This window comes from Staurois parvus, unplaced genomic scaffold, assembly GCF_062004578.1.
Source record: "Staurois parvus isolate SC_StPar_1 unplaced genomic scaffold, SC_StPar_1.0 ptg000298l, whole genome shotgun sequence".
Taxonomy (NCBI): Eukaryota; Metazoa; Chordata; class Amphibia; order Anura; family Ranidae; genus Staurois; species Staurois parvus.
The window spans coordinates 7,695,801-7,712,780 of record NW_028318094.1 but is presented as its reverse complement, the minus strand read 5'-3'; the positions used below and the strand labels follow the sequence as shown (position 1 = coordinate 7,712,780).

At 40.2% G+C, this 16,980-nt stretch overlaps 1 protein-coding gene across 8 annotated transcripts in view; it reads right to left on the bottom strand.

Annotated features, from left to right (window-relative positions):
- The window catches only part of SGCD (sarcoglycan delta), a 1,017,926-nt gene that overhangs the window by 99,083 nt on the left and 901,863 nt on the right, over positions 1 to 16,980 (bottom strand). For all 8 annotated transcript variants that reach the window (XM_089682837.1, XM_089682835.1, XM_089682834.1 and 5 more), the window contains one exon: positions 13,209 to 13,328. In XM_089682837.1, the coding sequence (XP_089538963.1) occupies positions 13,209 to 13,328 (120 nt within the window). The remainder of the gene's footprint in view (positions 1 to 13,208; positions 13,329 to 16,980) is intronic.

The window sequence follows — 16,980 nt, the reverse complement described above, 5'->3', positions numbered from 1 at the left end:
GATTATTTTTTGAATATGGAAATTATAGATATGCATTTTTTTTTCTGTAATATCAAGCTAAGTGATGCAAGAACTACTAATGTGCCAGAGAAAATTCCACCCCCCCCCAGCCCTTTAAAGTACGACTGTACCTTTGTACAATTTTTTGTACAACTTTTTTAAGTTTCCCCAACCCCACTAAGTGCTACTTACTACTTCTGCCCAGATCAAGTAATCTTCACTGTACGACCCTGCTCGGAGCCAGACAGCCTTTCCAGTTTGTATCGGGCATGCAGTCCATAGCCTCAATCATTACATTAGGTTAGCTGTATTCCAAACAATCGCTGGAGATGAGCAATTAGCAGAAGAGGTGTCTCTTCTGCAGGAGAAAAATGCTTCCTCTTTTTCCTATTTTTGAAGTCTGCACCATGCAATGTACACTCCATGCCTACTCCTGCCTTTGTTATATGACAAGAATGGAGCAGAGTGCTAAGACAATGTAATTCAGCACACATGTTCCGGGGTTACATGATCAGAGCCATCCTGAAAAGAAAAAATGCTGATGGTTCAGTTATGCCTAAAACATTGATAGAGTGGCACATTGAGGAGTTTGTTCTTTATATATATATAGATATATATATATATCTATATATATATATATATATATATATATATACACCCAAACGCATTTATACGTCAAGTAACTAGATGAATTACTCCATTTTAATCCTACCAGTGCGGATTGTTAAGTGATGAGTGCTATTGTAACCTCAAGAGAATTGTAGACTAATGGCTGAAAATTTCCAACCCAGCCAGCAGCCTTTCTCAGCCGTGGTGTCTGCAACATTCTACAATAAATCACAGGAGGACAATTATCTAATGGGGACAGTTCCCTATGAGTACATAAATAAACAAGCTATGACAAGTGCTTCCAAGAGACCTAACTGGACTGGATGCGTTTTTTAATCTCTACTGAAAGAAACATCATAGAATGCTCTCAAAGTCTCGCAACAGCCTCAATTCACAAAGCATAACATACCTATGGTATTTTCACAATTGAACCTTAATTGCTTGGCTTTTCAGTTGAAAATTGATTTTTTTAGTTTACTAAAGTCCTTCTAAACACAGATCTTTTCTACGGCTAACATACAGATACGTCAGGGAGGTAGTACTATGAGGTACCCAGTTTCAGGAAAGAAGTAAGGAATTGGTGGAGTCACCTAGAGATGCTTGTACATAGCTACAGGAGCCCCTAAATCTTCTATTTTGACTAATACCATGCCGAATAGTGCCTGGTCATTTCTATCTCCTACACAATCCAACTTGCCAATGAGGCTTCCCCCTTATAGTGACGAACCAACAGGTATGTAGAAGGAGAATGCCCTGGCATTTGGCAGTGACAGGAAGGTTTGTGATTTCGCTGCTGTTATTTGCTCCTCTAGGTGATAGCACTTTATACCTGCAACAGTTTGCACCCTTCACCCATTACAGAGTCTGTATAGCTATGTAATTTATTTTACATCAGAGACCCTTTAAAGAACAATAAATCATGTGTAAAACTGTGAATTGGCTTTTTAAAGTAATAATATCTCAAAACGGATAAAATTACAGGTGCTGTAAATGCATCTGATCTGTAATTATGCCCTCAATAAAATGAAAAAACAATTTTGGATTGTAAAAGATGTAAAAAACCATATATAGATCAAAGATAACTGGAAGAACCTTTAAAATACTGCTAGCTTCAGTTAGATGATAACTATGGGTTCCAATTAAGCCAGACAAGCAGTCATATTGATGATAAAATAATGCTTTGTGAGATACAGTCAGAAGAAGCTGGGCATATATGTGGCAACTGGCTTAAGCAAATTTTCACTTATAATTCTTGTTGAAAGCACAATGCGAATAAAGAAAGTGGTGGTTTAAATCGACCACAAGAACATAGAACCATAATTGCCCCCAATCAAACCTGGTGAAAAAATCAGATCACTAAAAACATTACCATTGTTTTCTTCTTTTTTCAATTTGATCTTTCACTAAACTGTACTAAAGCTTTCAATTTATTGCTCAATGTTGACTTTAAAAATTCACTGAATTCTGTTGTTTGATTAAACTACATAGTGGGAAGTAGATTACTTAGCTTCTGGCAATTACATGAAAGTGGATGGAAAATGGATAAAATTGACTGAGAATATCCACATGTATGGCTAGCTTGAAAATTAAGCAAATCCAAGAACAAAAATGTAATAAATTGCTTGCTAGTTCTTAGCCGTGGCTGTAATAGTTTTCACTTTTCAGGCTAGAATATTTTTAGCAAGTACAGAAAGTGCCTAACGACCTTGCCAGAAATGTTGTGTGCTAAAGCATGTCACTTCCTGAAAGCACAAACTGCCTTTCATCTGTAAAATAATTCTCGCCGATGTACTGGAAATAAGGAAAGGAAGACATCTTTAAAAACCAGCCTGGATGACAACCATGGTTTGCAACATAGATACAGTGGAGTGAGTGTTGTCATCTTAGGATGGGACAGGAAGTGCATTATTGGCAGAATCGCCAAGAGAGAATAAAAGAAAAAAAGCAGAAAAAATAAATCTAATCCAGCACCCTATCTATGTACAAAAAATTAAAAGTCAGCAGCTACAAATACTGTAGCTGCTGACTTTTAATATAAGGACACTGACCTGTCCAGAGATCCAGTGGTGTCCTTACCTGAGCCGTTTCTTCAATAAGCTTCGGGTGCAGGAGTCGGCATGTTCAGTAAGGGTCCTTTCACACAGGCGGTTAATTTTTTTCATCAGTTCAGTCCAGGGGCGGACTGACCATTTGGAAGCTCGGGCACTGCCGAGGGCCCAGGGTCAGTAGGGGCCCCATGAGATGCCCCTGGCGCCTTTTTCATAGGCTTTTTTGAGTGTGGGCAAGGACACAGGGGCCCCATGATCCCCTATTGCCCGGGGGCCCCATTAAGTTGTCAGTCTGCCCCTGGTTCAGTCATAATTTTTGAAAGAAAAAACTGAGCAGTTTACATTAGTTTTTCATCAGTGTTTTCATCAGTTTCTCATCAGTTTTTACATCCTTTACCAATGTAAAACAGATGCAAGAACAGACCATATGTCCGTTTACATCCGCTAGTCCATAGAAATACATAAGTGTCTGTTTTTCATCTGTAAACAGACAGATGAATAATGGACATACGGAAAGCCCGTGTGTAAGGACTCTAAGGAAACTGGAAGTAAAGCCTTGTGGCCTCACAACCGCTTCCTACTGCGCATCATGAATGGTCCCGCAGTCTTCTGGGACCCATAAAGTGTTCCAGAAGGCTATGGGGAAAGGAGGGGTGGTGGTGAACTTCCAGCTCAGATCGACGTGGTGCATCTGAATGGAAATGGGAGCGGGTGCCTGTCAAAACCAGGTACCCGCCCCCCCAACAAGTGGCATATGTGACAGTGGAGGGTGGAAGGAGGTAAACAAGCACAACTTCCCCTTTTGGGTGAGGTTCCCCTTAAAGTTTCAATAATTTACATTTTTGTTTAGAAATGCTTTAAGGCTTTAAACAACTAAATGGGCAATTCTACTTCTGAAACCATACCAAAGCATAATAACAGTTCTAAATTGAACATAAGGAGAAAATTACTGCATGAAAAAATAACAAGAACAGTCCATAGACCTTTAATGGACGCAGTCCCAAGAGGCATGGACCACAACCTGTCTTGATTACCTGCAGATATATTACATGTATGATAGCAGTTATATATTTCTATACTAATTTATCTCAAACCTGAGTACATCTTATTAATACAATACACTTGTTTTATTTTTGAAGCCTACAAACAACTGCCAGATATTCCTTGAAGTAGTTTGTCAAAGAGAGGATGTGAGATAAGATTTGAATTAAGAGATTCCTTTTCAAATTGTCATGTTATCAGAGATGCTATCATTTTGGGAATTCAATCACACTGACAAGCTACTCTATAGGCTTCTCTCTGTGTATGTCATTTAAGGGAACATGAAGACGACTGTCTGTGGTCTCTAGAGGACTCAGTTCATCTGCAGGGAATTGTTATCCTGGCTTGGTTAAAGGGATATCACACAACAGATCTATTTATTGTTGAGGCATGTTGGTACTAGAATAGGGAAATTCAAAATTGTCTTCAAGTCTTATCTATTACTGTATATGTACACTATATATGAAAGTGATCAGCTAACTGTAAATCGGGACATGTCATTTCCGGTCGTTGGAGTGCAGGGGGAGCGCAAAATGGCGCTTTCAGTTTCTTTTTCGTAAATTTCATTTGGGTGCAGTGTTGCATGACCGCGCAATTGTCAGTTAAAGTAACCTAGCGCCATATCGCAAAAAATGGTCTGGTCAGGAAGGGGGTAAATCCTCTGGAGGGCAAGTGGTTAAATAAAACTGGATAAACTGGATATTACTACACTATGGGAGGTTCCTCTGCCTTTTTCCCTTGCGAGGAAGGGTTGTAAAGAATCTCTCAAAGGAGCAGAAGTATTACCAATATATGTTGAGATCCAGTCGTCCATGTGTATGGGATACTATCGGTTGATTGAAAATCGAACAGATACATATGGGAACATCTGTTTGGGATGCCATAAGTGAATTTTGACCTTTTTAGAAAAGAGGTCATACATTTCTAGTGAGTGCGGTGTGCTTCTACTAGGAAAAGAGGAAGAGCACTGCTCTCCTGGGTGTCACTTTCCTTCAGGTTTGGATACATCAATTGGCACTGAGCGCCTTTATTAGGATTGCATATTATGGAATTTTTGCACAATTGTTTATTTGATACTTTTTTGTATATTTATTTGCACTGAGCACTTCAAGTAGGATTGGTTATCAAATTTGCTGCACAATTGTTTATTTCTTATTTATAAGACTGTGGTCCATATGATATTTCTTTACATCTTTGGCTTAGTTAAGCTGGAAGACATGCAGCTCTTTTATATCTATATTTATATTTAAAGGAAAAATTTCATTAACCATGTGTTAGACACACAATTTTTTAATATTCTTAAATCAAATTTTTGCATGTATGCAAACTTACAATTTAGGTAAAAAAAGAGCATTTCATTTTTTGTCTAAGGAGCCTGTAAAGCATTGAACCTGCAATTAGCAGATTGCAGGCGCAATACCAGGCTCCTGCAGACGGTCAGTAAAGCTGTCTGCCTGTACCTTAGATATGGGTAGGCAGTTACTGAAATCTGGGAATGCTCACCAGTGCCCTTGCAGTTCATTGAGAACTACAAGATGTCTGGTACAATGGTTGACATTAGTTGTAGTTCATTCATTCCCAGAACTCTGAGCAAGAATAGCGTGGCCATTTGGGTGGAGCCCTGCATGGTCATGCTGTTTTTGAATTTGGAGAAGATCCCCCACCAGTTGCCACAATGGTAGATCAGGACAGGGTAGCAGCAGGTGATTCAGTAATATGTTACATGTTACACCCTAAATATGGGTGTAACATATAACATGTTACTAAAGGTGAACGTATCCTTTAAATGTCCATTTGCAGATGTAAAACCATCAGCCCACGATGCATACTGAAGTCCACAGTTGTCCACCAAAGCAATCTCACACAGTATAACTCAAGCTGGAAGACTGAGAACATAGTGTAATGATGCTGTGTAATGGTTCAGAGAAGGAAACTTTTCTTCTAACTTTCTGTTGTATCTCAGGGAAAGAAAGTGAAGGAAAATCATAATCAGGGTTCTACCATTTTCTATTCTTTCCAGATTGTAATAAAATGTTTTGGCTGGAGATACACTTCAACTAATTATATCTCAGTGGCCATACAGGGATGCCATAAAAAATGTTAGTCTTGTCAAAAATGTATTTTGCATAGATGTTACAACCCAACAATGAGTGCTTAGAGAAAATTCACAGCAGAAAAAAGAGTTACTTTGAATGTAGCAGGAAACATCAGCTATAATATAAAATAAATGCTTCAAAGTTCTCAAAAATGCACAGTAGATTCAGTTTAAAGAAAGCTCATGTAATCTGGAAATGTGGAATGGCAGCAGTGGCCAGTAAGCAGCAAAGCAGCGGCATTTCAAGACACAGACTGTAAGAAAAGCAACTAAAGAGTGTCTTCTTTTACAGGACTAGCTTGCTTTTATAGGAACCCCATGGTGACAGGGTTACTTTACAGTTGCCTTTGCTGATTTCACCTTCTGAAAATTCTAGTTAGCTGATTATCAAGCTGGCTTACTGGCTTCATTACTTTTGGAATTACCGTCATGGCTTAGAAGGCTAGGTTCACATATATGTAGGTGGTGCGGCTGTGGATCCGCATGAAAATCCGTGCAGCTGAGGACAGAGGAATGCGGACCTATGGGCAGGTGCCATTAGTTCTAATGGCACGCCGCCCGCACTGGAAAACGCAACCGTACTGGGAACCAAGGTTCCCGTGCGGGCTGCGTTTTCAGAAGAAGTGCAGGGACTTCTTCCCTGCGTGTCAAGTAGCATGGGAGTCCATTCAAATGAATGGGCTCTCGTACCCGCGCAAAACGTAGGCCGCACGGCTGCATATATGTGAACCAAGGGGGTGTACTGACTCAAATGCAACTTTCTGAATGCTTGTTAAGGGTTAGTGACTCAAAGTATTGAACTCAGAGGCAGCCAGACAACTAATGTTTTCAGAGGCATGCCAATGACTGCAGCCTAAATATTTTTCTTCATATAAATCTCTTTTGAAAGGCAGTGAGATGTAGATCTGGAGGACCTGGACCTGAGGGGTGTCAGAAACTTCCATATATTGACTGTTCCACGCAGGGGAAGGCTTCCTGTGATCACCAACCTGCTCACCTTCTACCCTAGTACTGGCTTCTCCTTGAACCCATGTTAGTTATACCACTGGAATGCAACAGAGAGTTTACATAACAGATTCATTTGGCAAGAGCCCATTGGTATTCCAAAACAAAGGGATCATTAGCAATTTCCACTCACATTTAAAAACAACAATAGTGTGCAAAACAAAAATAGACTATTGAACAGAGTTCAGCCAAGCTTGACTAAACAACAATCCAATCTGTGTCTGCCATTAATTCACTGCACCTTGTTTGTTTTTAACTATAATTTTAGCCACAAACGATGATTGCATTTAATTTGCATGATGCAAATGCTTGGATTATACAACATTCTCCTAGACATTAAAAGATCGGCATATTGCACCCAAGTACACAGCATGCTAGATGGTGTCTACCGTGCAGGTTAGCTTAAAATAGCACACTAGAGAAAACATTTATACACCCTGTGTGGTAAATCGGATAAGGAGGGGACATTTCTGATGGGGTTAATGACAGGAATCCAAATATTCTTTTTGCAGAGCACAAAAATAGGATTTTTGTATTCACTGTAAAATACTTTTCTCTGTGTCCATTAAGAGACACAGTTTGATGATAACTAAACAATGTAGAGATATACTGCTGCCTACTGGAGAAATGGACACTAGGAACATAGAAACTGAAAGCCAGCCCCTTAGAGCAGTGGTCTCCAAACTGCAGCCCATGGGCCGAATATGGCCCTTTGCTTGCCTTTATTCAGCACTTGGTACACTATTCCTCCTACCACCAGCAATGGGGCACTATTCCTCCCACTGATACCAACGATGGGGCACTATTCCTCCCAGTGACACCAACGATGGGATTGGGATTCCTCCAATACCAATGATAAGGATGGGGAACTATTCAAGCTCCTACTGATCAGAGGTGCTATTTTTTTTCTTTTTTCTTACTCCCACTGGCCACCAAGTCAGAGGCAATGTTTAATCATACAAAGTGAGGCTGTCAAAGCAGCTATGAGATGAGAATTATGGTACAAATATATTGGGAGGGGGGGGGGGGTTCGCACCCAACAACCTACAGAGAAAAAAACTAAGGAAAAAAAAGGAATGCTCTAGGGTGACCCACCTATATATTTATGTACCTCTAAAGAACAACAACTTTACAAATGTGAACTCAATATAAAAACTTAGTTATATTTATTATATAAACATTAAAAAGTACATATGTGTATAACTCATCAATAAAATACATTTACTGTTCTTAGTACTACTTATAGTTTGTTGTTTGTAAGCCATTTTGCAGTGATTGACGCTTTTTCATAACATTAAACTCAAGTATGACAGATATACAACAAATCTAAAAACAATTTGAGTGAGATCCAGCACAGTCATATCCATTTGTGGGGAGGCATAAAAAAGGGACCAAAATTGTCCCAAATTCTTAGATCCTCTAAAATCCAGTGTGCGATCCCTTCCCATCAAAGGCCCCTTCTTTATGCCTCTCCGCAGCCTGGATGGATATGACTGTGCCTTGACTCCATTCAAATTGTTTTTAGATTTGTTGGATATCTGTCATACTTGAGTTTAATGTTTTGCAGAAGCGGCAATCACCACGAAACACGTTACAAAAAACAAACTACAAGTAGAACTCTGTACTATGAACAGTATATTTCTTTTATTGATGAGTTGTACACATATGTGCTTTTTAATGTTTATATAATAAATATAACTAAGTTTTTATATTGAATTCACTTTAGTGAAGTTGCTCTTTAGAAGCACATAAATATATAGGTGGGTCACCATAGAGCACCCTTTTTGTTTCTTTAGGGGACCACAGTTCAGACCAACCAATGTCTAAACTGTCTAACTTACACCTTTGTAGCAAGCAGTTCAAAGAATACAATTGTATATGAAGGGAGGGAGCTATGTCACTTAATGGACTCTGAGAAAAGGATTTTATGGTGAGTTTTTATGGTAAGTACAAAAATTCTATTTTCTGTTTTGTCAATTTAAGGACACGGCTTGATGATAATTAAAGAGGAACTACATCTGAGTGCAACAAACCAAGAATGCTATTTAATTCATTTTTAATATTCAAAGCAAACTCACCCATCTCTCCACACACACAGGGCAGGCTCAATGGACCTTTTTCAAGTGGTCTTTTTCTGCTGTCACTATTCTATGTTTCTAAGTTTCTAAATCACTTTGGAATACACCCCCTAGCATTTCTGGAGTAAGGGCAGATGATTCATGTAGCATTTACTTCCTGGAATTCACCTGCTCTTAGCTCAGGTGTGCGGGCAGGAGAGCGTGCTTAGCTGACAAAAAACCCTCCTCCCCTCCTGAAGACTCCTGGGATGTATGACACCATTTGACTAGGCTTAGAAACCAGGGAGTAACTAGAGAAATGTTTAAAATGTTTAAACAAGTAAATATTATGTGCTTTCCTATCTATTTATTGATGCTAGCATCATAAGGATTAAAAATAATCAATGTTGATTAAGAGAGTGAAGTTCCGCTTTAAGCAATGTAGAGCTGTCCAAAAGCAGTCCAAACAGATGAAAGGGCACAACAAAACAACACAGGAAAAACAGCCCCATAATAAAAAAAAGGCCAAAACAATGGCATTGAACAGCTGCTTGAATTACTTTTTGACTGAAGCTGGCACCTAAGGGGCCAGATACAATAAACTGAAAACATGTGATTAGGAGTGGGCTTTGACAAAAAGAGAGGGAGCACTTTATTAAACAACTCATCGACCTGCATGTCAACCTGTCTAATCAACTTAGGACCTTCTAGAATAACAAACAGGATCTCTGTATACCTAAAAGAAGCAGTTGCTGAGAGGTAAACCCTAATGGCCCTTGCCACGTCTAAACAATGCAAAGAGATAGGGTGAACTGGAGCAGCACAAAAGAATACCACAATATCCTCATCAAGGAGAAAAGCAGAGCCTACTGGCCAAACGAAGGTTCTTGGTTTCACATCAACCTTGTCTTTGTGTAAAATCAAATGGGGCTCCATAGAGGACAATGCTGATAACTTGTAGACCCTTCTAACCGAAGTTGCAGCCACAAGAAAGACTACTTAGGAAAGACTAGAAAGCAAGCGGATGTTGAAAAAGCCAGGAAGGACATCTAGCCCTTGAAGGTGCTAATGGATAAATATTGCTTTGCCCACAACAAAAGGAAAGAAGGAAAATTACTTACTGAAAAGTCACATGGGGAAACCCTCAAAGTCTCACACCAGTGAAAAAAATCCTTCCACATGCAATGATAAATCTTTCCGGAAGTAGATTTATAAAAGAGCGTAGGTGACTAGTTCTTGGAATAACAGATTATACTCTGCAAGAACAATCCTGAGCTATGAGAATGAGTGGATTTCACTCACTTTCCTTCAATGCAGAGGGAGGAGTAGCTTAAAACCCCCCCATAGATTAGGGTATGCTGATACCATGGCACTATCAAGGCATACATTCGCTACATTAGCTGTTGAGTCCCTCACCCTGGAGACAAATCCATCCAGATTCTTGCTGAATGGAAATGCTAGGAGGTCCACATCCAGAATCGCCCAATGTAGACATAAGCCTTGAAACTCTTCCTGATAGAGTAACCATTCTCCCCAGTCCAGACTGTCTGCTGAGGAAATCTGCCGCCAGTTCTCCACTCTAAGAATGTGCAACACAGAGATAGCTGACACTTGAAGCCAAGCCCAAGAAATGATAGATTTTATTTATTTAATGCAGGTACTTATATAGTGCCATCAATTTTATGCAGCCCTACACATATATTAACACCGTGTTCCAAATTATTGTGCAAATTCTATTTAAGTGTCACAAAGATTAAATATTCTGTTTTTCAGTTTAACTCATGAATGGCATTGTGTGTCAGGGCTCTTTTGATCACTGAAAACAATCTCGGACACCTGTGATAATTAGATTGGCCGGTGAGCCCAATTTAAGGAAAAACTACTAAAGGAGGGTGTTCCACATTATTAAGCAGAGCACCATTTTCAAGCAATATGGGGAAGAAAAAGGACCTCTCTGCTGCCGAAAAGAGTGAAATAGTTCAATGCCTTGGGCGAGGTATGAAAACATTAGATATTTCACAAAAACTTAAGCGTGATCATCGCACTATTAAGAGATTTGTGGCTGATTCAGAGCACAGACGGGTTCATGCAGATAAAGGCACATTGAGGAAGATTTCTGCCAGATCCATGCATCGGATCAAGAGAGCAGCTGCTAAAATACCATCACATAGCAGCAAACAGATATTTGAAGCTGCTGGTGCCTCTGGAGTCCCACGGACATCAAGGTGTAGAGTCCTCCAGAGTCTTGCAACTGTGCATAAACCTTCTATTCGGCCACCAATAACCAATGCTCACAAGCAGAAACGGCTGCATTGGGCAGAAAAATACATGAAGACTAATTTTCCAACAGTCCTGTTCACTGATGAGTGCCGTGCAACCCTGGATGGTCCAGATGGATAGAATAGTGGATGGTTGGTGGACGGCCACCCTGTTCCAACAAGGCTGTGACGTCAGCAAGGCGGTGGTGGAGTCATGTTTTGGGCCGGAATCATGGGAACAAAGCTGGTCAACCCCTTTAGGGTCCCCGAAGGTGTAAAGATGACCTCTGCAAACTATGTGGAGTTTATGACTGACCACTTTCTTCCCTGGTACAGAATGATTTCCGTAATAAAATCATCTTCAGGCATGACAATGCACCATCTCATGCTGCAAATAATACCTCTGCATCAATGGCTGTTATGGGGATAAAAGGAGAGAAAGTCATGGTGTGGCCTCCATCCCCCCCTGACCTCAATCCTATTGAGAACCTTTGGAGCATCCTCAAGCAAAAGATCTATGAGGGTGGGAGGCAGTTTACATCCAAACAGCAGCTCTGGGAGGGTATTCTGACATCTTGCAAACAAATTCAAGCAGAAACTGTCCAAAAACTCACAAGTTCAATGGATGCAAGACTTGTGAAACTGCTATCAAATAAGGGGTCCTATGTTAAAATGTAACGTGACCTGGTAAAATGTTTAAAAAGTTAAAATGTTGTTAAAAGTTTGGTTGAAATAGCTTTCGATTTCAGTAAATATGCTGCAAACACAACAAATGACAATTTTCAGTTCTTTACAACCTATAAATTGTTTTGAAACTTACTGTGCGTAATAACAGTGCAATAATAATAACAGTGCATTGGAAGTTTTTTATGGTTAAAAAAAATACTGTTATCATTAGGAGGTTTGTTCAATAAAATTTGAATTGTACACTTAATAGTTGATAACATGAGAATTATACTGACTGTTGTTTACATCAGTTATTTAGGTAAATTAGAAAAATATCATTTGCATAATAATTTGGAACACGGTATATATATATATATATATATATATATATTGTACATTCTCATCAGTCCCTAACCTTTAATGAGCTTACAATCTAGTCCCTAATTCACATTCGTACATACACATACTAGGGCCAATTTAGACAGGAGCCAATTAACTTAGCAGCATGTCTTTGGAGTGTGGGAGGAAACGAGTATCCGGAAGAAACTCGCGCAGGCATGGGGAGAACATGCAAACTCCAGGCAGGTATTGTCATGGTTGGGATTCGAACCAACAACCCTAGTACTGTAAGGCGGAAGTGCCAACCACTTAACTACTGTGCTGACCACATACAAAGACTCTGCTTTTATTTCTGCCACAGCACTCTTGGTGAGCACTGAAACGGGAACTTAAATATTGCCAGCGTTGCAGATGCACAGATCAATATAAGACAAAACTTTTTCTACCCCATATATCCTATGTCACCATTTTAAAATGTAGCTAAAGTCAAACCTTTTTTAGTTTTATATAGATTATCAAACAATTAGAAACCCTGTCACATTTGTATTGCTGTCTGTATCCTGGTGACTATGACCAACTTAGGAAAAATCCCAAATGTTGAGTTTTGACCAGAACAGGAATAGAGAGGAAATCTTCCAACTGGGACACCTGCTCTAATGATAGTTGTCTAGTCACCTACGCTCTTTTATAAATCTCCTAGATTGTAAGCTCGACTCCTGGATTGTAAGCTCAAAAGAGCAGGGCCCTCGATCCCCTCATGTTTTGCATTGTATTGGTATTGTTCTGTCACATGTTCTGTCCCCCTTTGTAATGTACAGCGCTGAGCGAACCATTGGCGCTTTATAAATACTGTATAATAATAATAATAATAATAATAAGAGGGGCTTTACCACACTTTGGAGAGATTTTCTCTCACTTCCTGTTGTGAAGAGAAATCTCAGATGGCAAACACCTGATAATGTTTTAACCCTTTCTTACTTTTTTTTTTGCAAAGAAAAATCACCTCCTTCAGATGTATCAGGCACAGCACCAAAGTATTGGAACTAGCAGGAGCAACACTTTGTAAATGTAAAAAAAATGTAACGGTTACCTAAAACTCGCAATCTGTCTGCTCCGACAACCACTTCCTTCTCATCTGCAGAAAACAAAAGTTTCCCTTCATTTGACGTTACCTCCAGGCTCTTTCCACGTGCCTGAATACCCTCTGATCCTGCCAGAGAAAGAAGTAACAGAATGAAACAACAGGATATGAATTGCTGTTACCACTTCATACTTTACTGCATGTAGAAATTACAGGTGTATATCTCCTTGCAGCTGCATGCTCACCAGCTGTCACTCTGAAAAATAGTGCCATTAAAGCAGAACTCCAGGCAAACTAAAAACAATCCAAGTGTACATTCACTGACAAACTGCTGAATTTATTTTTAAACTGTTCTGTGTTGTACTCCTTCTTCATATGAGAGCAGAACTAAGGCAGGCCATGCATGAGTTGAATTCTAAACAAATTTCCTTTAGAAAATTAGAATTTTGGTGTGTTTTGTAGTCTGATTGTGCCACCATCGATTTTGAAATTCAACCAACCAAGCCTTCAATTTCACCTTATGTTGCCAAAGAAAAGAATTGTGCCCAGGAATCTTCTTTCCTTTCCAGATTACAGCTCATGCTCATTTCTTTTTTGAATATACTTCTCGCACGATTAACCCATCATTGATTAGAAATTCATTCCTTTCACTCAAATTCGATGGCCAAAGTCGATACTGCAGCTCACTAATGATGCGAAATTTGAATGAAAATTAATGGTTACATTTTTCAAATGAAAATTCTTTTAGAATTCAACCCATGTATGGCCTGCATTAATCAACCAGTTTAACTGTTTCCCAAAACAGATGTTGGAGGCATGCCCTGAATGATAACTATCATAGTTACTAGAGTGCTTAAGTTAGCTTTCAACTGAATTGTTGAATCATCAAATAACTGGTGTCATAACTGATCACATGTGCAGCATTATGACAACTGCAGATCAAACAAAGGCTAAGATGGCAGCTTTTTTGGCTGTAAAGAATAGGAGGGTTTAGTTAGTTCCACTTTAACCACTTGACAACATGGCTATAGCCAAATGACGGCTACAGCGCGGTTGTCCAGTTCTGGGAGGGTGTCATATGACGTCCTCCCAGAACTCGCCCTCCCAAGTGCCCCCGGCGATCTCCATGATTGCTGTGTCCTACGGACACAGCTGATCACGTGATATGGTAAAAGGCCAATCACAGCAGCCTTTCAGCTGAGTCCAATAACACAGCAGATCACCGGTAAATGCAATTGCCACAGCGTAAGGAAAGTACTCCCGATAACCGGCAATTGTCAGAGGACGGATCAGCACAGATCGTCAGGGCACTGATGATCAGTGCTCTGATGATCAGTGCCCAGCAGTACCACTCACCAGTGCCGCCCACCTGTGCCCAGCAGTGCCGCCCACAAGTGCCCAGCAGTGCCACCCACCTGTGCCCATTAGCCCACATCAGTGTCACCCACCTATGCCTAGTTGTGCCACCCACCTGTGCCCAGCAGTGCCACCCATCAGTGCTGCCCAGCGGTGCCACCCATCAGTTCCTATCAGTGCCGCCAGTCAGTGCCCAGCAGTGCCAGTGTCAGTGCCGCCTATCAGTGCCGCCCATCAGTGAAGAAGAAAAATTTCTGGTTTGTAAAATTTTATAATAGAAACAAAGAAAAACTTTTTTTTTCAAATTTTTTGCTCTTTTTTTGTTTATAACGCAAAAAATAAAACACCCAGCGGCGATTAAATACCACCAAAAAAAAGCTCTATTTGTGTGAAACAAATAAAAATTTCATATGGGTACAGTGTTGCATGACCAATTGTCGCAATTGTCATTCAAAGTGCAACAGCGCTGAAAGCTGAAAATTGGCCTGGGCACGAAGGGGGTATAAGTGCCCTGTAGGCAAGTGGTTAAACAAAATTCAAGTTTTATTAAAAATAAATATAACATATAATCACTACACAAGCAAATTTGTAATTTAATGTTCTTTACCCTGCTTGCCCGCCACCCTATAGCAGAAACACTGCTAAAGAGCGGTACGGCTGCGCAAAATCGTGTATATATATGGGATTTCGCATTTTTCGCCATTGGCGGCTTCAGCTGTCGATTACTGGGTCCCAGCCAGAGATTCCCCGCCGGCACCTGGCGATAGACGAGTATCACTGACAGGGGAGAGGTCTGTATGTAAACAATACAGATCTCTCCCCTGTCAGTTCCAGCACACTGCTTTGTATTGCTCTGCATAGCACATTACATTGTAAAATACACACAGCACAAAATTATCCCTATGATTGCCCCAGATGTTAACCCCTTCCTGTCCAGTGTCATTAGTACAGTGTCAGTGCTTTTTATTAGCACTGATCACTGTATTAGTGACCCTGGGGATGTCAATGACAGTTGGTCAGCTCCCCCCCCCCAGTGTCAGAATGCCTACCGCAGCTATAAGTTGCTGATCGCTGCCATTACTAGTATTAAAAAAAAAACAATTTCCAGTATATATACTGCCATGTGCAGATGCTATAACTTTCACATAAACTAATTAATTTACATGTATTGGGATTTTTTTTTAGCAAACACATGTAGCAGAATACATTTTGGCCTAAATTTATGACGAAATTTTATTTTTTTATTTTTTTTTAATGGACATGTTTAATAGCAAAAAGTCAAAAATATAGTTTTTTTTCTCAAAATTGTCGGTATTTTTTTGTTTAGAGTGCAAAAAATGAAAAAAGCAGAGGTTATAAAATACCACCGAAAGAAAACTCTATTTATGGGAAACAAAAGGATATAAATTTAATTTGGGTGCAGCGCTGCATGACCGCGCAATTGTCAAAGTAACGCAGCGCTGTATCGCAAACAAAATGGCCTGATCGGGAAGGGGGGTAAAACCTCTGGAGGGCAAATGGTTAAAATTGACCTTTTCATTCTTTTCTGCAGCTAGTTAGGAGACCGGGCTTCTGTTGGACAAGGAGCTGTACACACAGGCTAAAAGTTGGGTGGCACCTTGCGAATCAATCATTTTCGACCCATGTGTACCCAGCTTGGGGCTCCGTAAAATAATGAGTCACAGAAAATGGTCCCACACTACAGCAGCAGTGTCAAAGTAAGGCCTCTTTCACACGGATGGTTGTTCTGCCACTTGTAAATGCATGTCTTTTTTTATTTTGAAATCTCAACACTCCTGGCACAGAGATCACTTGCGTTTGTACATTGCGTTTATCTGCAATTACGTGCATTTACATGCAGTTGCGGTGGTAAATTCTTGCCTTTTCTATAGCAACTGTTTGCTTATTTCTTCTTTGTACTGCGATTAACTGCATTTATGGGCAGATAGCTGCGGTACATCTCTCCTGGATGCTGTCAACTTTATTTTTCCTAGTCTATAGGGTTCAATATTGAGTTCTTCCACCCCAAACTCACTCATCTATGTCTTTATGGACCTTTCTTTGTGCACTGGTGTGCAGTCATGTTGGAACAGGAAGGGGCCTTCACTGGAACTAAGGGGCCAAGCCCAACCCCTGAAAAACAACCCCACACCATAATCCCCCATCCACCAAACTTTACACTTGGCACAATGCAGTCAGGCAAGTACCGTTCTCCTGGCAACCGCCAAACCCAGACACGTCCATCGTATTGCCAAACAGAGAAACGTGATTGGTCAGTCCAGAGAACATGTCTCCACTGCTCTAGAGTCCAGTGGCGGCGTGCTTTACACCACTGCATCCGACGCTTTGCATTGATTTTGGTGATGTAAGGCTTGGATGCAGCAGCTCGGCCTTGGAAACCCATTCCATGAAGATCTCTACGCAC